Source organism: Typha latifolia, chromosome 1 (genome assembly GCF_019914945.1).
Source record: "Typha latifolia isolate L0001 chromosome 1, TyphaL0001v2, whole genome shotgun sequence".
Lineage (NCBI taxonomy): Eukaryota > Viridiplantae > Streptophyta > Magnoliopsida > Poales > Typhaceae > Typha > Typha latifolia.
In genome coordinates this window covers 20,898,829-20,923,635 of record NC_133086.1, presented here as the reverse complement: position 1 = coordinate 20,923,635, position 24,807 = coordinate 20,898,829, and the positions used below count along the sequence as shown (strand labels likewise).

Below are 24,807 nucleotides of genomic sequence, written 5' to 3'. Positions count from 1 at the left end.
ATGAAATTAATTCCTGGAGCTCATCCAGTAGATCTACAAGGGTTTCACACTTCGACGGGCTAGATCTACTAATATGAGCAAATAAAACTTACAAGCAAAAGCTTAGGCAACTAATACATCTTTCACATTATCTAACCTATGGACTTTGATAGTAATAAATGGGAGCACCATAAATGATCTCTTTGAAGGTAGACCCAAGTAAAGCATCAGCATGTAAGATGGAAGGAGACTTCCTTCCCCATGCAAGGATCGATGGGAAGTGGGTTTCGGGGAGTGAAGATATTTAAGAGAGTGTAAGAGGCTTCACGTGGGAGGGGGGTTGCAGACTGTTAAAAAGCAGTTAAGAGTGGGAGTTGGGACAGAGCACCAAACCCGAGGTTGGTTGTGCAGCTCTGAATAACTACCCATTGTCTCCTAACTTGTCTAAATTATTGTCCATGCATGCATGTATGCATCGACTCTCCTCTCCTCCTCATTGCAATCCATGACTTTGACTTGGCCCTACAAAGTTAAAAGATACATGGAAGAAAAGTATTAAAAAGCCACAAGGGCCCCAACTCCAAAATGACCATGATCGTAGGTTTTTAACCATCCATATACATTTTAGTCTTCGAGTAAACCTCGACCTCGACAGAGAATCATATAGACGGTGAGGAAGTCACTTTCATATTAATTTTCAAGGTCATCGCCATAGTATCTAAAGCTCATTAAGCATCAAACGTGCAGTTTATCTTAAGGTATATGGATAAACTAAAGGTAAAACGTTTGTTGAGGGATTGGATTTGATGGGTTTATGTGCTAAAATGAGTTCCTAGTTATAAACCTCTAATGGATGTACGTGGAACGGAGAGTACCAGATCTCAGTGAGAGTAGAATTGAGGACAGACAGAGAGACAGACAGGCAGACAGAATCTACTGATTCAAACCGAGTAGGATAAGTACAAAGTTTACGCCATTACAGTAGATCTACATATGCTCTGAGTCTCGTGAATGCCTTGTATTTGGGGCTCAACAGGCATCAACCTAGCTATTAACGCACGGCATATTTGGAGATTAAGAAAAAAAGAAGAAAAAGTTAACAGTGACCTGGGTAAGGCTAAGATTGATAGATAGGTGACATTAGTTGCATGCACTCTGACAACTAAACTTTTTCTTTTTCTTTTATCTCGCTAGAGGTTCTTAAAAAATAGCTTTCGGAATCTTATGAAGATGCCAAGTTTCCCGTACCTTAAAAAAAGAGTTAAGAGAGGCAAGACAAGGCAGCTTCTATTTCGAAAACAACGACACGATTCTAATCAGAATAAATCAGTAATGTAAGATGTAAATTGATCTACAAAATATTCTCTCGACCCATACCCATGAAAAGAGCTCTTAACTAATACAATTATTTTTTTTTCTTCTTAAATTATATATATATATATATATATATATATATAAATATAATATTTGTAATTAGAGATAATCTTCTTAACCCAAAAAATTCCTTTGTGCGAGCGACTAAACGAAGGAATGACCTGACCCCTCTTCTCAAATATGCCTCCCTTAATTATAATCATGATGATTATTATTATTATTATTATTTTGTCCTGGCCATAATAAATACTCAAAGCCGTACTTTTGGGGATTTGAGCACTTGTCTCCGGGGCACTCTTGTCCTTTTCGATGACGTGTTGATCGACACCAACCCCCACGTCCTTGCCTGCCATGCACAGCCCATAGCCCAGTACGTCCATAGTGGGCCCCCAATTAACTTTTAGCCGGCTAGCTTCTAAATTTTCCAAAGCCAAATCCAACCATCTTAATTTTTCTTAAAAAAAATATAATGTCTATTCCATTAATTGTCTATTTAAAGTTTTATATTTTAAAATATTGTGTGATTAATTTTAGATACTTTAATAATCTGGAAAAAAAAAGTAAGTAAAAAGTTAAATGATTTTTATTTTTCCAACGGGTAATTTTTTAAGAACGATTTTTTTTCCTTTCGTAATATTAAAAGAAAATGTTAGAAAAAATGGGAGATATGACGAAAATAACCCGGAACAAGAGTAAAGGTACAGTAAGCCGTCAGAGCTGCTCCAGTCTGCGGTTACCGAATCTTTCCCACTGTTTACTGCAGTTATTGCACTGAACTTTTAACTGAACATTACTCCCTCCCTCTTTACCTCCCTATTCTTTTTTTGACCACCATTCTCTTCTCTTCTCTTCTCTTCTCTCCTCTTCTCTTCTCTTCTCTTCTCTTCTCTTCTCATACAATAAATACTCTTCACCTTCTTGTGATTTGTGATCCTTTGCTTGCTTTAAGGGCACAACTCCTTTCATGGGTGGAAAAGAAATTTGAACTATGTTACTTACCCGTCACGTGACCATTGACATGCTCATATGTTGTTTGTTTTCTACCCTGCTGCAGTTTTTTTCAAGAAAAAAAAATATATAAAAAGATAAGGGTAGTTTGGTCATTGTAGCTTGGTGCCGTCACGTGCCCCTACCGGGCCGAGCCGGGGCTTTGAGCCACGGCTCGTAGCCGGATTAATGTAATGCGACAGCGCTGCACCGCTGTGTTAGCTCAGCCATAAAGAAAGCATGTCGCTATTCCACTGCCCCTGCAGAACTCTTAAATTTGAACGACTCTTTTTGTTTTTTTTGTTTTCCTTCCTTGCTTTATAAGCATATTTTTAGATATCAACGAAATGTTTTATGTCTAAGCTTTATCTAAGGTAATTATTAAGGTACCTTATCCACTATTGACATTTAGTTTATTTATCACGCAACCAAATGGGACCTTTAAGAACCAACCTAACCTATAATAACTTTTAATTCCTTCTCTTTTTATTATCCATAGCCTTTGCCCCGTATATAAAATCACCTTAGTAGACGAAGTTCAGCAAGAGCATCTTTATCGGATTTCCTTTTAAGAAACCCTCTCTTTCCCTCCTCTTCGCTTCTGTACCTCCCTAACCCCTTCCCCTTCCCTTTCAAACTTCTCTCTCTCTCTCTCTCTCTCTCTCTCTCTCTAAGAGAAGCCCATGAAGTCCGCCGGTATGATGTGCCGCTCGCAGGCGGCGACCGCGGTATGCATACCGGGGGACGCGAGATCCATGATCATGGCGAGGTCAAGATCCGACCGTACGCTTGTCGAGAACTCGAAGCTCATCGACCACTTGAAGTACTCGCGGCTGGCGGAATCCAGACGGTTCGGCTCCACGGGGCGCGGTCGGTCGGTGACGCTTCCAATGGTGACGAAGAAGGAGAGCAAAACTCCAACGAAGCCGAAGCCGAAGCCGAAGCCAACCAACGTACCCTCGTTGCCTCCATCCACCGATGACCAACTCTTCCAAGTAATTTATATTAGCCATTAATTTTTACTACTCGATATTAATTTTTAACTTATTCATACTTATAACTTATCCTTTAACTAACCCCCTTCATTTGTTGTTTGATAGGTGGTGGTCATGAGGGTCTCACTGCATTGCCAAGGTTGTGCAGGAAAAGTAAGGAAGCACATCAAAAAGATGGAAGGTATATATATAATGTTATACCTAATTAATTTACTAGCTAGATAGTATTTGTAGTTATATTACTAATTTCAATATGGTTCAAACTGTCAGGGGTGACATCCTTTAGCATAGATCTGGAGTCCAAGAGGGTGACTGTGATGGGTCATGTGTCACCAGTGGGAGTTCTGGAGAGCATCTCAAAGGTGAAGAAGGCAGAGTTCTGGCCTTGTTGATTCGAACAAGTTATTATTACTATTATTATAATTATTATTTTTATTTTGTTTACTTGGATGTGGTCATAGGAATATTAATCCTTTTGAGTTTTTTGCTTGGGGATGATGTGGATGTTGATTTGATTATGGAGAGCTTTGTTTGTCTGTCTGTCGCTGTTCCAGATTCATAATGTATATTTATATATCATGTGTTCTATGTCTGACAAAAAAACTCTAGCCTTTTTCGACTCATATTCATGTTACTTATTTCGTCATTCCATTGATCAAGTTGTAGCCATTTATTAATTACATGCGGCTAGCTTCATTAGGTGCCTGAGCACCTGATCAATCTTGTAGTGTTATTAATTTAACAGCTCATTGCAAAATACATTAAAGGATCCACTTGGCTTGGTAACTATTGTCCTTATAATAGATTAGATGCCCGTGAACATTTTATAATATGTTAAGTAAACGACCATCTGACAGAAAACACAAAAACTACCTATTTTGCATTAGCTAGATTCCAATTGTCGAATATTTAGATTGTGTTCCTCCATTGACCACAATGTCCAGTTGCACCTGATTAACTCATAATTTGGAGATGCAAGTCAAGAGGCTATACAATATGGCAATCTACTACCAGAGTAGATGAACGATGATGAACAAGCATAGTAGTTAGTATATTCCTAGTTATATATATATATATATATATATATATATATATAGTTTGGAAGGTCTTCTCCTAAACTCAACATGGTGTGGATTAGAATTTGGTGGGTAGTATATGATTTTCCATGGGCATTAACAGCCTTTGGTCACCTAAGCAGTACAAGTTGATCTAATATGGCAGTAGCACTTTACCCTCAGTGGCCCTGAGATGCTTGTTGGATGTACTGATGAAGCCTGACAAATGATCCTGCGAGGTTACCACTTACCATATCAACTTATAGATTGATGGGTCCCTTGGTCCATCATGTATCGCTTTTCACCTTTAAAAGCCCAAGCAGATAGTAAATCTCATGTTGATCATTATTGTTCTTTGATGGGAATCAATCATACTATGTTCAGTGTTGTGAAACATTAACAATGAGCACACCTACTTAAGAAAGTGATGCAGTATTATATATATAAGCTATCTGTGCAAGTATCAATGTCCATGGAGCACCACCACAATGTATCCTCTATGCGATACAATAAAATACAATCACACATTTCTAAACATTATCTTTTATAGTTTAATTAAGACTTAAGACGTCGTATTTTACAATGGAAATTGGTTTTGGTCAAAAATTTGGATTTCCCCACTAAACCACTCCAAGTTCGCTAAACCCGTTTGTCTGGGGCCAGAAACCCATGGGCCATTGGCCCCCAAAGGAATATAATTAAAATAAGGTTTCCTTTGTTTGCAAAGTTTATTCCTCACGGGATTATAACTTTTTTCGCCCCATTTTATCGTTTTCGTTGCCTAATTTTTTTTTTCCTCTAAGATTATTTTAGAGTCAGGAATCGAGAGGGCTTCCTCTTTTGCATCTTTTCTTTAGCCAGTTTATTCTAATTTTTGGCTTGGAGTGATCGAGTGGGCAACCACTTGCAGCTTTTGGGCAAGTCTGGCAGGTGAGGAGTCAATTTTGGGGGAAACAATTAGGTTTAATGCTTCCCGTATTGTGTTTAAAATTAACCATCATTTGGGTTCTGGTTCTTTAACAATATGTAAAAAGTTGTTTGTAGGGATGGTGATAAATTCAATGCCTTTCCATTGTTTCCAGCCCCTTTGAAAAGATGTTTACATTCCAAGTGCTTTCGAATGCACCGTGAATTTCTTCCAGTTTCAAGTCACACATATAAATAATTCTATATATGTCTGATTTTAGCGTATCAATCAAGAGGGGGTTTTTAATTATTTTTTTACAGAGAGCCCCTTTATTATATTAGAAAGAGATTGAAGTTTAGAAAGCTTGTATAAGTATTTCCGGGTAATGAATTGAAACTTTTGTAATGCTCATATATGTAAGCACATCGTCAAACTAAGTCTCATCTCCCACTCACTTTAGTTTGAAAAGTTGTTTGTGATTGCTTTTAGTGATTAGTAGTTCATCTGCTTCTATTCGATTTGGTTCTTGTTGTGGGTTTGTTCGGGCTTGTGCAACATTAGCTTCATGTTCAACATCTTAATTCCAGAGAGTTATCTGCATAGTATGATATTCCATATTGCCATTAATTTGATGAGAGAAAGTTTGTTGTCTGAAAGATCAAAGTAGAGTACGAAAATAAGCTCTAAGCGACAAATTAATTAGAAGTTGTACATTGGACAACTATCCAGTGTGAAAAAAATTATATGAATCTATCATCAAAACAATGGCCATAACAAAGAATTAATATGCTAAGGTTTTCTTAGCTCATCTATTTTGTGATCTGAATCCCTTTCTTTGCTCTCTGTCTCGTTGAGCCGATCTTCTCCTTAACTCACTGAGTTGTTCCTCCCATACGTATCTTGAGAAGTCCGACCTGACCGCCACCCTCCCAATGCCATCCATTCTCATCATCTCATTGTCATACCTCCTTCTCAGAACTGGGTCTGAGAGGGTCTCATAAGCTCGATGCAGCTCGAGAAACATCTTAGTGGATTCCTCCTTTATTGAAGCAGGACATGCATCAGGGTGGTATCTCAGAGCCAGGCTTCTATAAGCCTTCTTTATCTCATCAAACCCAACTCTCTCAGACTCAAGGGAGAGAACCTTGTAGTAGTTATTCTTGGCTCCAGCAGCCAACTTTGTGGCTCCAGAGCTACAAGAGATGGTTTTGAGTTGGTAATAGTTTGTGCTGATCGAGTTAAGGGTAGACATAGTTGGATTAAGAGTTAGTAATGGAAGATACGACGGTTGCTTATATACTTGTATTAAGATGTTTAACGCGGTTCTTGTTGGGGAAAAATCGAGGTGGATCGAGGAGACCCGGAGATTTAATTTAGATTTGGGTCGTTTACTTTACGCGTAGATCCGCACGGACCGCACTCCATTTTCTTGACCGTTAATGTGGATTTTCTTGGAGCGAGGACGGCGACTACGATCGTATATTTTACTTTCAGTGCATCAGAAACATCGGCATTCAAATCTTAATACTCTTAAGAGTCTCAAATAAGAGATATTTTTAAAAGTAATAAAAATATTTGATATTTCATCAGTTGTTATTAGGTGAAAAAAGCTAACTCGAAAGTGTGAAATAGAAGCAGCAACACATAAATAAGAAATGAAAATTAATGGACTACTACTAATAAGAAATAACCTAACATGATACTCAAAGTATAATAGGGCTATTTACTAGTCTTAGCCCATGAACTGACTAGCCCATGAGGGCATAGAATGTGATCCCAGATTATAACTACCAACAAATTTTTAAATGAGAAGTTAGAGGCCAAGACCTCGTCCACGTGTGATCAGATAGCATCAGAAGTGGATGGATAGCTCCTCCTCATTGGTCAGCAATCTATCCTCCATGGCGTTCCAGATTTCCCCAAGATTTAGTGGCTCCCCCCAACGATATAACAACTATACCACTCCATTAGCTCACAGAACAACCTCCTCCCCTCTTCTCATCAAGCAAGCAAAGCCGAGCCTCCAAGTTGTTCTCTTGCTCTAATTCTAGTAGAGGAGCAAATGGCCGTGGCTTCCACCTCCGCTGCTGTCCTCCAAGGCCTATCCAGCCCGTTCCTCTCCGGCTCCAGGCGGACTCTTCTCAATGCCGCCATCGTCGGCAAGACCACCGCAGCCAGTGCTTCGCGGAGGCTGCTCGTCGTCGCGGCTGCCGCGCCGAAGAAGTCGTGGATCCCTGCGGTTAAGAGCGACAGCAGCTTCATCAACCCTGAGTGGCTCGATGGCTCGTAAGCAACTAAACCTTTTTAAGGATCTTTTCTCTCTTTGCTAATAAATCAATTAGAGATGAATTTTTATAAATTAAAAGAAAAAAATAATCTTGCAAAAGTATATTTTATATAAAATTTTAAACCCGTTAGAAAATTAGTTGATAATATATATATCAGATCTTTTTAACACTGTTTATATATATATATATATATATATAGGCTCCCGGGAGACTTCGGATTTGACCCGCTGGGCCTGGGCAAGGACCCGGCCTTCTTGAAGTGGTACCGGGAAGCGGAGCTGATCCACGGGCGGTGGGCGATGGCCGCCGTCCTTGGAATCTTCGTGGGGCAGGCGTGGAGCGGCATCCCGTGGTTCGAGGCCGGCGCTGACCCCGGCGCCATCGCGCCCTTCTCCTTCGGCTCCCTCTTGGGCACCCAACTCATCCTCATGGGCTGGGTCGAGTCGAAGCGTTGGGTGGACTTCTTCAACCCGGAGTCCCAATCCGTGGAATGGGCAACCCCATGGTCTCGCACAGCGGAGAACTTCGCCAATGCCACGGGGGACCAGGGATATCCAGGTGGCAAATTCTTTGACCCCCTTTCCCTTGCTGGGACCCTCGAGAATGGGGTATACGTCCCTGACGTGGAGAAGCTCGAGAGGCTCAAGCTTGCCGAGATCAAGCACGCACGAATCGCGATGTTGGCCATGCTAATTTTCTACTTCGAGGCTGGGCAGGGGAAGACGCCTCTGGGTGCACTTGGACTTTAAGATGAGGGTTAATGTGGCGTTTGATTTGGGTTTTGTTTCTTAACGTTGGAGGATCATATGGAGACCAAACATTTGGTTTAATTTCTGTGAACTTTTTACTGTAACGTAATGTGTGTGTTAATGGTTGCTTGTACTCTACGTGGGTATTGGGGGAAGGCTTCTGTACAATGTAATATATGTAGATTGGTAAGACTTCATTAATTGGGATCTCCTGCTCAATTTTATGCAACATTATATTAGATTTTTTTTCGATAATTAACTCAAGATACAAAGTAATAAACTTAGGTTTGGGCTTGGTGTTCATTTGTTCTAGCATTAAAATACTGCTATATTTATGGAATATTTGGCTTAAGAGAGAGAGAGAGAGAGAGAGAGAGAGAGAGAGAGAGAGAGAGAGAGAGAGAGAGAGAGCTTACGCTGATCACCATGTGCTAATCTCCATTAATTACATTGCCACTTGCCCTTAGATCGAGAAGGTAGTATCGAGCTGGCCATTGTGCTCTCTTTCCATAATGGAGCAACTCTCAGTCAGAGCTCCTTCTAATCCACTTCAGGGTTGCTATTATTGAAATATATTAACGTTAATCAAGATAAGTTAATACCAAATACATGTGGATCTCCCATGCACTATTTTGTTTAAGCCCGTTGACGAGCAATTCGTTCTTTAAAAACTTCAATATTATCATAACGTTTAAACTGTTTAAACTACTGTATGAGGTTTCTGAAGCCTTTCATATTAGAACATGGAGTTATTTATTCGAAACTAATAATATTTGGAGAATTTGGATATGTACGATTTAGAAAGAAAAAAAAATTGTGAGCATTTTTCCCTCTATGCTAATGGTTGAGTTCTGATACTAATTTATTGTGCTACCAATCCGAAAGAGTGGAGGACAGCGAAAGTGATATACAAACACTCACAAACAAATCCAATAGAATAACAAAATATTAAGATAAACAAAGTATTGACAAAGCATCAATACCAAATGAAAAATTCACAATCAAAATGTTAAATGTAAAAACTTTTAATACTTAATCAAATTATAAATGCATGCTTTAAAATAAGTGCAAACTATAAAAAAGAGAAAACGATAGACAATATTTACGTGGTTCGGTGATGTGTCCACATCCACGAGTAGTGCAAAACTTCAATTCACTAATTCAATACAAATATAGAAGGGTTTTACTCTCCGATCTCTCTCATATACAATAGAGGAGTGCCTCTAATAGAGCTCTCTTCATGCAAAAGTCTTACATTTTCTCTCTTGCAACTTGCTCTCATACCAAACTCTAAAACTCAACTTAAGATTGACTTGAGGGCTGAAAAAAAAAATCTGCAGGCCATTCGAACGAATAGATAGCGTTTGAACACCTGTGCACTGCTGGTAACAAGTTACGTAGGCCATTCGAACGGGTGAACAACATTAGAACGTCCGTGCATTGTTGTAAACATATTTCACAAACTGTTCAAACGAGTGATGTTGTTCGAACGACTTTCAAACACTGTGACCTTCCAAGCTCTCGATTGTTAGAACTTGCGAACATTGTTTTAATGCCTCCATCTCGTTCAAACGTATGAACATCGTTCAAACGTCAGCACAACACTGGAGCGACAACAAACTGCAATTAGCCAACTTTCAACACTGATAAACTATTAGCCCCTTAATTAGACACCACTAATACAAATTTAATACTCCATCTAGAGGCAATTATATATCTTAATTCGACCAAGCATGTGCAAATTGTTGGTTAACATCTAAATCCTAGTGTCTTAATCACTACATAATAGACAAGTTGCACTAAGAGATGGATGGATATATGGCTTTTTTTTTAGTAGCTTAATGTGGAGAACTTAGCATTAGACAGCTCAGGCATGGCTTCTTGTGAGAGACTCAATTTACCTAATTTCCCCTCTAAGAATAGACATCAAAAGCTTTGAGTTTAATGACAATACATATGATTAATTACTTCAAACTTACAAATTAGCTAGGCCTTTATGGGGACCTTAAGGAGAATAAGGAAGCTCAACAATAATTGTCCTCGAGTGACTCATCGCCTCTTCGCCTCAGAGAAAGGTCAAGGTGGTTTGCAACATTCACCACTTTACACATCCTACTACCTCTTCCCTAACAACTCTCCTTGTTAGAAGATTGTACTCTTTGCTTCCTTCTAATTAGGAGAATTAATGTTCTAAGGGTGAGATTCTAATTGACATCCTGTGGTTGGCTGCTAATTAAATCATCTGAAATATTTCTTGGATATCGAAGCTTAGTGCCTTTGAGTTTTATAGGTTAATTTTTTTTTTTCTTTTGCATTTATGTTGGCCGATTTGGGTATGAATCAAATTCTACAGCAACAAGAGGTAATTAATAGTCGGCTACCTGCTCCAACTTGCCATCTTTTTTAAACAGGACCAAACATAAGATGTTATATGAGACATGATGTTACAATCCTTGCATGACTATGTCTAGGTAGATGATGGCCCACAAATTAAATTAACTATGTCTCGTAGTACAATTAAGTTACTGACCGTAGAACTAAATAGCCCCACAATAACTTTGGAGCATTCTCCAATTAGATCTTTGAGATGGTTGAAATCATTCCAAGTTTGAAGTGTGTGCCTTTTGTTAATTGCTCATTGGATCATGGAGTGCATCTATCAACTTCAGAGTTCTTTTTTTTTTGTTTAGCATGATGAATATTACATGGACTTTTTGGAGAAATTGTCTAATAGAATAGAGGCACTTGCAGAGGTAACTTTAGGTGTGGGGGTCGTGAGAGTAACATTTTATGTTGGATTAATAGAAAGCAACAATAAAATTATAGGGTTGGGGGGAAAAAATAATGATAGACTTCGTACCCAAATCCCAGGCTAGATTAATTTAAGGCCCATGTTGGTCACTATTATTATGACTATTAGGGTCTTAAATAATGGCATGGCTTCTCCAGCCACGGCAAGATGTGATGTGCCGAGGGAGACACATCCCACTGTGCCATGCCACGAAAGCTATTGGATGCCAAACACTATAATTTCTTAAAAGCCGCCCATAATTGCAACGCCTATCACACCCTGAATATATTAACCCATTAATCCACATATTAACCCACTTAATCTAGAATCTATTTGCTTCTAATGATATCCACACTCGTTGAAAGATCTTTTGTGGTGATCCTTTGGCAAAAGTTGAGGCCAAATGGAGGAGGAAGCTATTCTTTTTGGGCACCACTATGCATATACGTCAAATTTTTTTTTCTTTTTTTCTTTGGCCTTCTCTTTCTCTTGACTCTGCCGGTCGATGTCAAAATGGCAAAAGATTCTCTATTGGTGGAGAGATTAATGGACGGTGATAAAAGGCAAGGTTGTGGTTTGGGTTGGTGATGCATCTTCCCAAGTGGAAGCTCATGACTCCGTGAGAGGCCAAAGGTGTCAATAACTTGAAGAAGAGTGGCCTCCATGGCATTGCTCATCAAGAGGACCCACCTCATGCAAGATGATACCCTATTCCTCATCACTAGAAGGAACAGCTCAAGATCAACGCCCTACTACCTTAAATTAATTAGTCGTCCAATTATTTTACATTAGGAAGAAGAGAAGAGAAGAGAAGAGAAGAGAAGAGGAGAGAGAGAGAGAGAGAGAGAGGCCCATAAAGAAGTGTAGCCGTGTAGGTTCTCCCATTCCTTCAAATAATTGATAGCAAAAGAGAGGACATCTGATGCTGGAAATTAATTTAAGACCATACATCCCAACAGCATCCAATTACTTTGATCATATGGTAGATGCGCACCATATAATTTAATTGTGGGAGCCTACGGAAATCTTTAGGGAAACATATGGGGGTTAAGACTCAGGACTAAGCTGCTGCTACTGTTTCGCCATTGCTAGGTTGCTCTGAAGTACTAATTGCAGGTGGGTTCTCCTTCATGGAAGTAAGGGAGCATTTCTCTTTGCGTTCGTCTATGGAGATCTGCTGCTGCCGGCACTCGAGGCTGCAGAAGGCAATGTCACCCCTGTCCATTGACATGCTTAGAATTAGAGCTACTAATTAAGGTGATCAATTATTGGTCATATATGCATGTAAAGATTGCATAAAAGAAGATGACGATTTGAGAGGGGGAAAAAATCGAATTTTTTTGTTCGTCTTTTGACAAATCGAAGCATACCCACTTGGATATCTACAAAACCTCGTTCGCCAAGATCACTAATAGACTAAAGAAGAAGAAGAAGAAGAAGAAAACAAAATGGAACTTTGAGGCGTGATTAGTACCTATACATGAAGGTATCGCGGCCAGGGCCAAGGCGGCGCTTGCAGAGGCCGCAAGCCTTCAAGAAGGGAGCCATCTCGACCACGGTGGAGTCCTCCGAGTTCCTACGGTGTCTTCCGGTGCTCCGCGGTGACGGGATCCCGACGCCGGTAGCCACGAGCTGGGCCTCGTGCAGCTGCACGTTCCCCGAGTGGATCTGGCGGTGGGGCAGGGGCGCCGACTCCTGATCGGACGGCTGCGACGCCTCCACGAAAGTGAGCACATCGGTCGAGAACTCCGTCATGCTCGTAGTTCGCTTCATCGGTGGCCTCGGCCTCTTACCCAACAACATCGCTCTTCCCCTCCTCCTCCTCTTGCTAGTATATGAAGAGAAGGAGCTTTGTAGAGAGAGAAAATCAAAGCTAGAGCGAGAGAGAGGAGTTGAGGAGAGAGGGGGCTTCGAAAAGGAAGGGGAAATAAAAGAAGGGAGGAGAAGAATCTAAGCCGTTCATTAGAATCTCTGTATCCACGACATCCACGTCAGTGCCACTTTTGTTCTTTTCTATACTGTTCCTTTTGACAATTTAATTGTTATTCGATTACTTTTGATATTCTTTGGAAAAGTATACATACAATTATTAGCACAATGATTTTACTGACTTAGATCCTATTTTATATTAAGAGAAATAACGTATTAGCCCAACATATTTATCAAAAAAAAAAAAAAAATCTCTCACATGTAAAAAAAATCATACTCGTAGCAAAAAAAATTGTAATTTCTTTAAAGTACACGTAATCGTTACTCTATATTTTTGAAATAAAAAAAAATAATAATAACAAGATGCGCAGTCAAAATTTGTGTAAAAGCTATTGATTTGTGGTCCCAAAATAGACTCGTTCTCGAGTCCAACAAAATTAGAGCCCTTCACGTCAAATTTTGCCTCGTTGAAGCAAAAGTGTCAAATAAATACGACAACAATTTTGCAACTTCCTTTTACACTATGGCTCTAATTCGATGCAAATATTAATACTTAACCCTTACAATCTTGAGCCCAATCATTTGTCAACCTGGAGATAGCTTGTGAAGGACAATATTCTACAACAAAACAAGGCTAATAGAATCAACATCCAAAAGCCCATTTTAGTAGTAATTTTTGTATTAAAGATTAGGTGAGAGGTCGCTTGCACTCACAGGTGTGACAAATGACTTGATTATTATTTTTTGTCCTTAATATTTCACTGGGCTTAATTTCATTTTATTTTCATCAGTTCATCTCCTTTTCATATAGAGCCATTTAGGAGCCCCAACATTCTCTCTCCCAGCTCCTTGGACGGGTTGAGAAGCCGTCTCACCGGCTATTAGCCAGTAGCCAGAAGAGGGTGGTTGTCGAGTGCGTCATCCGCGAGATCTTGATCGGAAGGCTCAGAATCGCTCGGCCGGAACGATTGGTGCTTGTTAGATGAGGCCAACGATGAATTATGGAGGTGGGACCCACGCTGACTGGGATGAGCACACCCGACTAACCGAGGGCGTAGTGTAGGGCCACTGTCCACATCAAATTTAGTCTACTGGGCCCGGCCGGCTCTACGAGACGAAAGTTACGAAAGAGCTGTAGTGGGCCCATTACGGTGATGACGTGGAAAAAGGACACTGCCGATATATATATATATATATATATATATATATATATATATTGTGACAATATGGACAAAAGTAATAAAAGTAAAGGACGACAACACCTGATAATATTTAAAAATGATGCTACGAATACTAAACTGTCGTCTGTTCCATTAGTGAAATCCTCTCGAAGTGATGAGAAGCGACAAAAAGAGGGATTGAGCTTGAGAATTAGTGCTTCAGTCCTAACGAGGAGGAATGAATGACTCTGGCATTGATGAATGAGCGATTTGCCATCGATAGTCATGCCAATGGCTCTGAGACTAGCTGACCCATCAGCGGGGTTAAAGGAACCATTAAAATTGGCTTTGATTACATCCTTTCGCAGAAGGGCCTAGCCAATAAAAGGGCCTCTCGTGTTTGCGCGGTTGCTCCGTCGGATCACAGATCAAAATACTTTATGGCTATTTACATGCCTTAGCTAGGCAGTGATATCTGTGCTGGATTTAGGGTTTTCAAAACACTTCTTGTTTCTACATTTTCGTATTATTCAATTGGTAGGACCTATAAATTATGAAAGTCTTAAACTTATCATAATTACCACCAATATATGACCGATTGTATTTAAGCCAGTGGACATCGAGCTTAAAAGACACATTGAGATATTAGACAATCACCTTCCAAACCTCATAGGTATAGCGGTAGCTTAAAAGTGGCACAGATCGAAAAAGAGGAGACATAGATAGGCGATGAGAAGGAGAAGACTACAACTAAGAAGGAGAGAGAATAGCAACACTTGAGGTGAGAGATGAAAATAAATAAAGAAAAAATATAATGAGAAAAAGAGATAGAAGGCATCTCTCTTTTTGTAGCCACTTGAGATATGACAGGAGGAGAAGGAGAAAGCTTGTCGACACAAGAAAAAATCTCTAGAGAAAAAACACCTACTCTAAACTTTAGTAAAGTTGGGCCAGTATAAATAAGATTGTTACAAAAATTTATGAGTTCAACTCGAGCTCTAAGTGACCCGATCTTTTTAGGCTCAAGAATATAATCAAGTTGAGTCGGCATTGGCTCACTTGAGCTATATATATATAATCCAAGTTGGACGTATTACTCTATATTCACATGTGTAATTAAGAATTTTATATTATTTATGTATACTTTTATATGCTAATTTTATCTTTTTAGGGTTTATACTTTTTTATTTAGCTTTCAGAATTTGTTTTGTTATGTATATTAAACTCAACCCAATAAATATATTAAAGCCATTGAGCTATCTAGCCGAACTAAATTAATTTTTTCCAGCTAGAGCCGAACAAAATCCAGCTCTCAAATCAGAGTTGGGCTCACTCAAGCTATGCTCTTTCGCATCCCTAGACACATGGGGAAATTAATAATACAAATCGACTGGTTGGAAACCGACTGTGAGCTCACTGGGAAGGGAAGAAGTGGGCACACGTTAATTGGATTTATTCCAGAAGTAGGGAACAAATGATGCTATAACAGGTTGGGATCCGTGAGTTAGCAGTATATATATATATTGACTTTCATGTCAAACATGTTATTGTCAATTACAACACCCACAAAATAACATAATAGGAATTAAATCTACCACCATTCTAGATGAATAAGAGCTTGTCTTTTGTTTTATTCATTGAGAGCTATGGTTTGTTCCATTCTAGTAAGCCTACTAGGGTTGCTTCTTGAATCAATACATGCTTACTTTGATCAGACCAAATTAGGTGTCTAAAACTTTATCTTAATCTCTTCTAACACTAATATATGCAGTGCTGCAAATGAATAAAAGCCCAGTTACTATCTTACTAGTCGAGAAGGTGAGATAGAGTTAGATGACCGGCTACAGGAGAGCATGGTGGATATCGCTGGAATCAATCATGCAGAAGCTGGTCCACAATAATTGGTTGACAGCCAGGAGGAAGAACTAATTTCAAATATGAAATAATTTTTTTAGGTCTCTCGTATTGTTTGTGCCTCATAAATTTTCCTTAATGTCTGAGGATTAATTCGAACTTAAAGAATAACACCTATTTTATTTCAAAATTAATGCTATCTCTATCTGTATATAAAAAGATAGTTAAAACTTAAAAGATGTTTTATTTTATCTATAGGCACATGATCTATTACATAAAATATTGGAAGGCAAACACTTAGTATGATGCGGTAACTTGGTGGGATCCATGCTTACTCAGCAATGTCGGTTGCATGTTCCCTCTTAATTTTTAATACCTATTTATAAAGAAGAAGAAAATATTTTAAAAAAAATAGAAAGATAGGAAGGCCTTTGGGGCTTTCAGCTCAATGGATTGGGCCTATGAAGGGTTTAGGCCCAATATATTAAGGCACACTGCTGCCAAATAGTATTGAATAAGCCCATATGGTTATTGGATAAAGTGTTTAATTATCAGGTTGGTTGGCCCAATAACAACGTCAACACTAATCTAGGGTTAATCCCTAGATTTAAAAGGGATTAGGTGGAGTGCAAGCATGACCGTTGAAGCTGAGAGCTTGTGGGCTTTTGGACTTTGAAGGTTTCAAGTTTGACAAGGCAACTTAAACAACAAAACGTGATATAAAAAATTAGATCGTTATTGCAAACGTGCAAGTGTAGGTAGCCACGAGTTTCGACTCTTTCGCAGCATAAGAAAATCGGACTCGATTCGCAGCATAAGAAAATTCAACATCGACGTTTTTATTATTATTATTATTATTATTATTATTATTATTATTATTATTATTTATATATATTTTTTTTAAAGAAAAGTCTGTAGACTATTATATTCATGTGAATGAAGAGTTACATATCTCATCAAGAAGAAGGCCAGCCCAAATTGCCGTCGATTGTGATCGAGCAGCATGAGCATGGCCGGCTAACGAATGAGCTCCGGAGTTATTCTGGCGACTCGTGTAGCAAACTCTTGATCACGAGATTAAGAGATAGTCATTTACTACAGTCCTGAACGAGCTGCAACACTGTCCAATCCGTGCAGCTCGCCCCGCCTGAGATAAGCAGCAATTCGGTCTTACCAAACTTAGATTCCACACTGCAAGAATATCTCCATAGAATATTCTCCCCGTTGACACGTAGCAGTCAAACCTTTTGTAGAGCTGAACGAAGCCAACAGCCAACAGCCAACAGGGGCTAATGTGGCTGCAATTATAATACTTTACCAAATAAATTAAAAGTTATAATAATAAAAAAATATTTATTTTATATTACGTTAATAAAATGCCCCAGAGATAGTTGGCCTTGGGATACCACATAGGACACTTGGAATTTGGGAGCTCGAAGAGCTGTTTTAATACCTAAATACTCTTATAGTGGCCAAATTGTAGTCAAAATGAGTTGGTGGTGGTGCTTTTCTCGATCTTAATGAAAACAGTTTGATTACGAAAGGGAAGTAGACTTTCCAAGTTCCATCGACTTCCTTCATCGTTACTTACCGAAGAACTAGTTTGACGTAATTGATCATGCATCTGAGCCTAAGAGTCGCTTAAAATTGACTTTGACTCACAATCTTTTAGTCTATCAAATTAGAGTCTCCAATTCATAACTCTTTATTTTATGAGCATTTCTAATGTGCAAATTTGTCAATAATATGTTCGGTGTAAATAATAATAAAGGCGAAATATAGGGTGCTTTTATTTTAAAATATAAAATCTCTCTTAAAAAACTAAAGTCAGCAATTTTACAAAAAGGTCCACATAGAATTGATATTTGGGTACTAGTGTCGATGTTTTGCAAAAAAGCCCCCATCGTTATGTTATGTTGCCATGTTGGTCAGACCTTGCATACTAATTACTTGTTCTTGTCACCAACCCACCACCTCGACCTCCGCCAAGTTTGGCGACGCCGCTTGTGTTTATAAAAAACAAACGACTCCCACCCCCCCCCAGGGGTTGTTGCCAACTACCCAAACCCTCTCGTTCTCACCTCCCTCTCCTCGTCTTCCTCATTTATTTGGCGATCTCCTCTAATTACTTTTCAAATACTTCTTCCGAAAACGAAATCAAACGCCTACTTCGTCTTCTTCACCTCGGTTTCATCGGAGACCATCCATCTGGTGTTTACAAGATTCCCCAGGAAAAAAACCTATAAAAAGGTGAGCCCTATTTTGATCGCTTAAGCTCTCGTACGAGTTCGGGTATCTGATTCGTGAAATATTCTGCTTTCTTTGTGAATGTGAGCCCTTGGATCGAGTTGGCGTATTAACTCATTCTCGATTTGGTTCTGATCGCGAATTTTTCTGAGGTGGATCGATCTGACAAGGGTTTATGATTTAGCATTAAATCATTAGAAATAATTCGATTTTGGTGCCTTTTCTCTTAATACTGTTGTCATGCATTATTGTTGCCTTTCTATTTTGTTCTTTTAGCTATTTATATTTTATCGTCAAGTGGACATTTATTGAAATAATCAAATGTTCAATCAGCTTTATCTGTAATAGAAACTAATTTAGTTTTGGGATATGGCGTATTGCCTGTAAAAATTGATCTGTCTGTTATTAGTTTTTGGCCGACAACTTAACTAAATGTGCCTCAAGATAATCCAATTTGTGTGCAATGGAACCCATCAACTAGAGATATAGAGAACTGGCTGATGATATGCCTCTACGTCCTAATCCAAATGTCAATGGAATCATTTTATTTCTTTTTCTGCTGCAATAATGAATCAGGTAACTAAATTTTCTGTCTTCTTTCAGTTTATATTGGATCAGAATGGCGGCAACCACCTTCCATCATGCCCTCGGGTCTATCCAAAGCCATGCATGCTACAGTAATTCCGAGTTCCAAAGTGGAAGAGGAATATTGTCAGTCAAAATGATCTCTACGGGTGTTGGAGTTGACATGCAGCTCATTACAAGAGGAAGTCGCTGCTCTGGCAGCTGGAAATTAGGTGCTATTCGTGCATCAAGTTTGCATTCTTCAGTTGCGGATCCAGTTCAATTACCATCAAATGGAAACTCTAGTGATTCTCGGAAGAAATCAAGTAAGTCTTGTTCTTTGCTTTCCATATGCAGTTCTTGTTGAATCATGGAACCATGGATTTATGCAGATTGGTTTTTTTTAGTTTCCATGACTTTGCATACGATATTTGAGTTGTCTATAACAAGGAAGAACAACCACACCTTGTGAAGAGAAAAACTCAAGCTTCTTTGCTTCTAATTAATTGTTAAACCACATTAGGACAGCTGCAGCCAGACATCTTGGACATATTTTGCATGTTGGTTCCTCCTCATTAATATCAAATTTGGTCCTTTCTGGAAACTTAATATTGCCATTTTCACCTGTTTTGCAGATGAAACTGCACTTATACTGGTACGTCATGGTGAGTCTCTTTGGAATGAGAAAAATCTGTTCACAGGATGTGTTGATGTACCTTTGACCCAAAAGGGTGTGGAGGAAGCCATTGAAGCGGGTAAAAGAATAAGCAATATTCCTATTGACATGATCTATACTTCAGTTCTGATTCGTGCTCAAATGACTGCAATGCTTGCCATGACACAGCATCGTCGCAAGAAGGTTTCTGTCGCTGATACCTTATTTTTTAAATACTATGAAGGAACTTCTTGTGTTGTTCTAACTATGCAACTTATTCCCCTCCCTTTCATGATGTTATTTTTCAGGTTCCTATTGTCTTGCACAATGAGAGTGAAAAGGCCCACAAATGGAGTCAAATTTTCAGTGAAGAAACAAAGAAACAATCCATTCCAGTGATAACAGCATGGCAATTGAATGAAAGAATGTGAGGAGTTCTTTATTGTACAATGTTTCAACACGATCATCACCTGCTTGACTTATAGCAGCATTTGAATTTTGAAGATTACATCTTTACCTTGTCGACTGTGTCATCTTCTAGGTATGGTGAATTACAAGGTCTGAACAAGCAAGAAACTGCTGATCGTTTTGGGAAAGAGAAAGTACATGAATGGCGCCGTAGTTATGATATACCTCCCCCAAACGGTGAAAGTTTGGAGATGTGCGCAGAAAGAGCTGTTGCTTATTTCAAAGAACAAGTAAGGAAATTTTGAGATAATTTAGTATACCTCTTGAGTTGGTGTTTTTTTCTCCCATTTTTGGATGTTTTCTGATTCTCCAATGCTCCACCACAGTTGGTTCCTTAGTTCTTTCAGAGATTTTAGATACTTAATATGGCTATCTAAGTTTTATTTTACTTAAAGCTGTTTTTTGATTAATAGATTGAACCTCAACTTTTGAGCGGGAAAAATGTGATGATTGCTGCTCATGGAAATTCACTGAGGTCTATCATTATGTATCTTGACAAGTTGACTTCTCAAGAGGTGATATTAGTACCCTTGGTTTATAATTTGAAGTCCTAGAAAGTTTATGTTCTTTTTATGCTTATGTGTTCCAAGCTGGAAAGTAAAGCTGTTCTTTTTGCAGGTAATCAGCCTTGAGCTTTCAACCGGCATTCCAATGCTTTATATATTCAAAGAAGGAAAGTTCATTAGACGAGGCAGCCCAGTTGCACCTTCTGAGGCTGGTGTATATGCCTATACCAGGGTATGCAAATGATCTCCACATTGCATTCTTTACTTCTATATTTCCATTTACTATTCATGTTATCTGTTCCTGTTATGAATATGCCACTTAATATGAAAGCAATAACTCAGATTCTTGCCTTCAACATGTAATATCTGAGCATATTCTGTTTCTGGGGAAAAACAAGCATATATCAACAGATTAGTACATTTCTTGAAGCTAATGGATTAATTTCTGTTACAAGTTAATAATGATGCGTCAAATGCAACAGATTCAAACAAAATGAGAACGTCTGCTAGAACTTACCAATTCAGATGCAATGGATTCAAACAAATTAGAACGTACTAACTGTCGCAGTGTTGCTCTTAGATACACTTCATGAATCATGAGCCATCATGAAATGCATCTGTTTCTTATTTTTTGATATTGTATCCTTCACAGACAAATTTACTCACACCACAACAAAAAATAGAAAAGGAATCTTTTAAAGATATAGATGCACAACTGTGATCCAAGGGAAAGCAATCCCACCATAACTGGCAATTCATTTTTGAAAAGATCATATTATCAACCTCTGGTATATGAACCTTGTGTTCCATTCATGAGCTTTCAAAAAAAAAAAATTTGTAGCATTTTGAGAAAGAAAAGAATAGAATCTTTTCGTATTTGAACTCTGGTGTTAGAACCTTTTGTTCAATTCATGAACTTTCAAGAAAAGAGAAGAATGGAATGATCATCATCATAACTAGCGATTAGGTTTCATTTTCTCTCAATTTGAGAATACGTAGTGCAAGCTTTAAATGAGGTAAATGTGTGTGTTTTTTGATATAGGCTAGTTAACTGGGTTAGATGTTGAAGTAATGTCGTGAGACAAAGATCTTGTGAACAACTTTATGAAAGAATGATACTTAGTTCTAAGGATTGCCGTACTTATGGCATGGTCCGTTCCAGCCATTGCCTGTCGCAGCATATGCTGGGTATGACAGAAGAACAAAGGAAGAGAAAGATTTATAGTGTGAGCATGAGAGAGAGGCGCGAATATGAGAGAGAGATGAAGAACTTAACATGACACGTAGGCTCCACCACTGGCCAATGCCACTGAGCCTCATTCGATGAGCTCTCCCCATCACTCCTAGCTTTCTCCTCATCATCACCGCTGCCCTAACTATTCTTATGGGAATAAAGCTGATTGTGAGTGTAATAGGATCCTACAAAGTGGATCTAACATAAGAGATAACCAGCTTGAGTGGATGTCTTCCTCTTCTTGCTTATCATCCCGTCATCACAATTACTACACATCCGTTCCCCTTGCCCTCATGAACATCCCATCTCCACTACCTCTGCCAGCTAGAAACATCTCCTCTAGTAGTCTGCCACCACTACTTACCAATAAAAGCCATTTTGCAGCAATAGATCGTTGCTGCGAGGTGAGAGGAGGGGTGCCATCTAGCACCCTACACATCTCCCTTACTTAGTCGGCAAATTTATTTTTCTTTAAGTTGATTTTAGAGGAGACGAATAGAAGTTTCCAACCTGTCAGGTGTAGTTTGTATAGGTTGAAAAGTAAGTTCTTTTGGTTTTGTATGGCTATTTATCACAAGGGCCACCATATAACAATAAGAGCTGTTTAGGAGCTTTGGAATGACCTTAGAGACTGTTGTAATTAGATCGTGTCCACTTGACTCCTCAATACAATCGTGCAGTTACTTGTCAAGACTATAAACTATAACACATTAACCATGCGATGTTTAGACATGTTACAAAATAAGGAAAGGCTAGATTGTCAAATATGGAGCTATGACGATTAAAGAAAAGAAATGATAGGAGTTGCACTAGTTGCCAAAAAGAAGTGATATTTGTGATGAATTATGTGTATTTGCAATATTACTTTGATCATCGGGTAGGCCGGGCTTTTGGGGCGGAATTCATGACCTAACCCAGAAATTACTTGAGCCGAGTTGGGTTTGGACTGGACTAGAATACTATAGCTTGTTACCGTCTACTAGCCCATGAGATATTGGGTTTGAGCTGGGCATAATAGGCCAAAATTAAAAAAATATTATATCTTATCGGGCAGCCTCCATGAATATATTTTAGTTTTCTTTTGTAGGAATATACTTATATATTGATATCTAGTTTACTAAATATCCGATGTGTAACTAAAAAATAATGAGAATAAATATGCATAACAGGTTGGGCTACAGGCGGGCATAAACTTAAGCCCACACCACCCATTACTATCTCAAGCGCAAAAGATTTTCTCAAACAAGCCGAGCTTAGTCTAATTAAAATCGGGTGGGTTCGAACTGTGCTTGAGCTTGTCGGGTCTAATGATAAATAAGCCTCATATCTAGAATGATATTAGCATGAGGGATAGAATATAAGAGGGGAAGGCATGTTCTAAATATCAGTTTCGGGATTGAGATTGACTGCTTGAAAAAATGATACATATCGATTGTATCAGCTAAATCGGCCATCCGTTTCGGGCGACTTAGATCGGAGAATGGCCAAATCGGCCGATCCGTTTTGACGATACGAATTGGGATCGGCCGAAACTTCAATCGACGAGGAACTAGATAAAATAGCTTACATCTATATTTTCCAACTGCCCTAGACTACTTCCGAGGGTACCCATCAACAATTTCCCCTTTCCAGACTATTATGATTGACATACTACTGCTATAAATTTTACACTAACTTACCTATACTGACTGGATTGATGATTAGAGTCATTGGACAATGAAAAAGCTCTTCCTCTCAAGAGTATACAGTACATTGAGGAAAGAAAATTCTATAATCATTGAATTATAAAACGGAGATGTAAGATACCCTAGTTAGAAAAATATCCTATACCATGGGTTGAAAGAGCTGCTTAATGAAATGAAACCACCTTGATAAAATAGCATTTACTACTGTTTTCCTACAGAAGCAGTGTCTGTTCTCCTGATGCCAAATGGAAGCAGAGTTTTTCTTTTCGAGGAAGAAGAAAAACAGATGCAGAAATCATCAATAAATACCATTAGAAAGGAAAGCAGGTTAAATGTTGATCTGTCAGAAGATTTGTATGGGGGTAGAATGAGGATGAAACCAAAATTTTTGTTAGTTTCTTTTAATATTGCCCCTCAATAGAGGGGCTTATATCAGCTTGTTGCAATTATTTCCTTATCTTTTAGTATGACTGGCACCAAATGAAGTAAGAACAAATGCCTCTTGATATAACAAATGAAGTAAGAACCTTGAAATTACAAATTTACATATTTTCCTATATAACATCTGTAAGAACAAATGCCTCTTGATACTTATTTTTCCTTTTATTTGTGAGGATCTGCACTAATATTTTTTTTTGTTACTCTTGAATACAGAGTTTGGCTCTCTACAGACAGAAGCTAGACGAGATGATTCACTAGATATATGTAAGTCTGTTAGCCTTTTACTTCGGCTGTGTACAGTCCAAAATTACAAAGATTCCTCATGTATATGTCTCCTATGTTTTGCAGGTTTAATTTATTAGCAATGGCTCAAAATATACGGTGCACTATTATAATGATGTCTTAGTGCACCATTACGACGTCTTAGTTGCTGAAAGTAGTTCTATAAATGTGAAATCGCTCGTCATAGAATTGGTAGTACTCCTAGACTCAGCATGTTGACGGTTATTTTAAATTTGTTTTGTAAGTTTCTCACCATGTAACCATGAAAGGAACAAGTGGTTGTGTTGCTGAATTTCTTAGGTCTAAGCAAGATATAGGATGATAATAAGTCTTGATAGTATGATTCACAGATTCTATTTTGATGTATGGCTCTGAGTTCTCGTTACAAGATCCAGAATGAATAACAGAAGTCTTGTAATTTGATTGATATGAGCATTGACGGTGTTATTTCCTTGTCTTCGTAATTAAGCTTCAATGTCTTCTTCTGCTTCGATTAAGAGATGCACAAGAGTAATCTCTTTGGGCGCTGCGGTAATAGAGATGCCAACTATGACAGGATACGATGTGGTCCTAACTAACGGTTTACAATGAGACATGCACTGTATATGATAACCGTAGTGAGAATGCTTACAGGATGCACCATTTTCCTAGAGATGA

At 38.6% G+C, this 24,807-nt stretch overlaps 5 protein-coding genes across 5 annotated transcripts; 3 read left to right on the top strand and 2 right to left on the bottom strand.

Annotated features, from left to right (window-relative positions):
- Positions 1-2,602: 2,602 nt before the first annotated feature.
- Positions 2,603-3,958, top strand: LOC140794446 (uncharacterized). Its single transcript, XM_073146482.1, has 3 exons — positions 2,603-3,335; positions 3,441-3,516; positions 3,606-3,958. Exons 1-3 carry the CDS (start codon positions 3,024-3,026, stop codon positions 3,725-3,727), a joined length of 510 nt encoding a protein of 169 aa, XP_073002583.1. The 5' UTR covers positions 2,603-3,023; the 3' UTR covers positions 3,728-3,958.
- Positions 3,959-6,102: 2,144 nt separating this feature from the next.
- LOC140797174 (chaperone protein dnaJ 20, chloroplastic-like) lies at positions 6,103-6,549 on the bottom strand. The gene has a single exon (XM_073150488.1). The coding sequence runs from the start codon at positions 6,547-6,549 to the stop codon at positions 6,103-6,105; it is 447 nt and encodes a 148-aa protein (XP_073006589.1).
- A 701-nt stretch (positions 6,550-7,250) lies between these two features.
- LOC140788125 (chlorophyll a-b binding protein CP24, chloroplastic) lies at positions 7,251-8,563 on the top strand. The gene is made up of 2 exons (XM_073137289.1): positions 7,251-7,583; positions 7,785-8,563. The coding sequence occupies exons 1-2, from the start codon at positions 7,360-7,362 to the stop codon at positions 8,332-8,334; spliced, it is 774 nt and encodes a 257-aa protein (XP_072993390.1). The 5' UTR covers positions 7,251-7,359; the 3' UTR covers positions 8,335-8,563.
- Positions 8,564-11,979: 3,416 nt separating this feature from the next.
- Positions 11,980-13,046, bottom strand: LOC140780602 (FCS-Like Zinc finger 5-like). The gene is made up of 2 exons (XM_073126257.1): positions 12,600-13,046; positions 11,980-12,342 (listed from the first exon to the last, which is right to left on the bottom strand). The coding sequence occupies exons 1-2, from the start codon at positions 12,926-12,928 to the stop codon at positions 12,186-12,188; spliced, it is 486 nt and encodes a 161-aa protein (XP_072982358.1). The 5' UTR covers positions 12,929-13,046; the 3' UTR covers positions 11,980-12,185.
- Positions 13,047-18,012: 4,966 nt separating this feature from the next.
- LOC140780268 (2,3-bisphosphoglycerate-dependent phosphoglycerate mutase 1-like) lies at positions 18,013-24,601 on the top strand. Its single transcript, XM_073125689.1, has 9 exons — positions 18,013-18,318; positions 18,919-19,205; positions 19,515-19,738; positions 19,843-19,961; positions 20,076-20,232; positions 20,416-20,517; positions 20,621-20,740; positions 24,082-24,132; positions 24,217-24,601. The coding sequence occupies exons 2-8, from the start codon at positions 18,935-18,937 to the stop codon at positions 24,124-24,126; spliced, it is 1,038 nt and encodes a 345-aa protein (XP_072981790.1). The 5' UTR covers positions 18,013-18,318; positions 18,919-18,934; the 3' UTR covers positions 24,127-24,132; positions 24,217-24,601.
- Positions 24,602-24,807: the final 206 nt, after the last annotated feature.

Coding starts and splice junctions, on each gene's coding strand:
- LOC140780602 (XM_073126257.1), bottom strand. CDS start 12,928: ATGTTGTTGGGTAAGAGGCCGAGGCCACCGATGAAGCGAACTACGAGC. Junction 12,343..12,599: donor CGCGATACCTTCATGTATAG/GTACTAATCACG, acceptor GTCAATGGACAG/GGGTGACATTGCCTTCTGCA.
- LOC140797174 (XM_073150488.1), bottom strand. CDS start 6,549: ATGTCTACCCTTAACTCGATCAGCACAAACTATTACCAACTCAAAACC.
- LOC140794446 (XM_073146482.1), top strand. CDS start 3,024: ATGAAGTCCGCCGGTATGATGTGCCGCTCGCAGGCGGCGACCGCGGTA. Junction 3,336..3,440: donor CCGATGACCAACTCTTCCAA/GTAATTTATATT, acceptor GTTGTTTGATAG/GTGGTGGTCATGAGGGTCTC. Junction 3,517..3,605: donor GCACATCAAAAAGATGGAAG/GTATATATATAA, acceptor TCAAACTGTCAG/GGGTGACATCCTTTAGCATA.
- LOC140780268 (XM_073125689.1), top strand. CDS start 18,935: ATGGCGGCAACCACCTTCCATCATGCCCTCGGGTCTATCCAAAGCCAT. Junction 19,962..20,075: donor TGGCAATTGAATGAAAGAAT/GTGAGGAGTTCT, acceptor GTCATCTTCTAG/GTATGGTGAATTACAAGGTC. Junction 20,233..20,415: donor TTGCTTATTTCAAAGAACAA/GTAAGGAAATTT, acceptor TTTGATTAATAG/ATTGAACCTCAACTTTTGAG.
- LOC140788125 (XM_073137289.1), top strand. CDS start 7,360: ATGGCCGTGGCTTCCACCTCCGCTGCTGTCCTCCAAGGCCTATCCAGC. Junction 7,584..7,784: donor CCTGAGTGGCTCGATGGCTC/GTAAGCAACTAA, acceptor ATATATATATAG/GCTCCCGGGAGACTTCGGAT.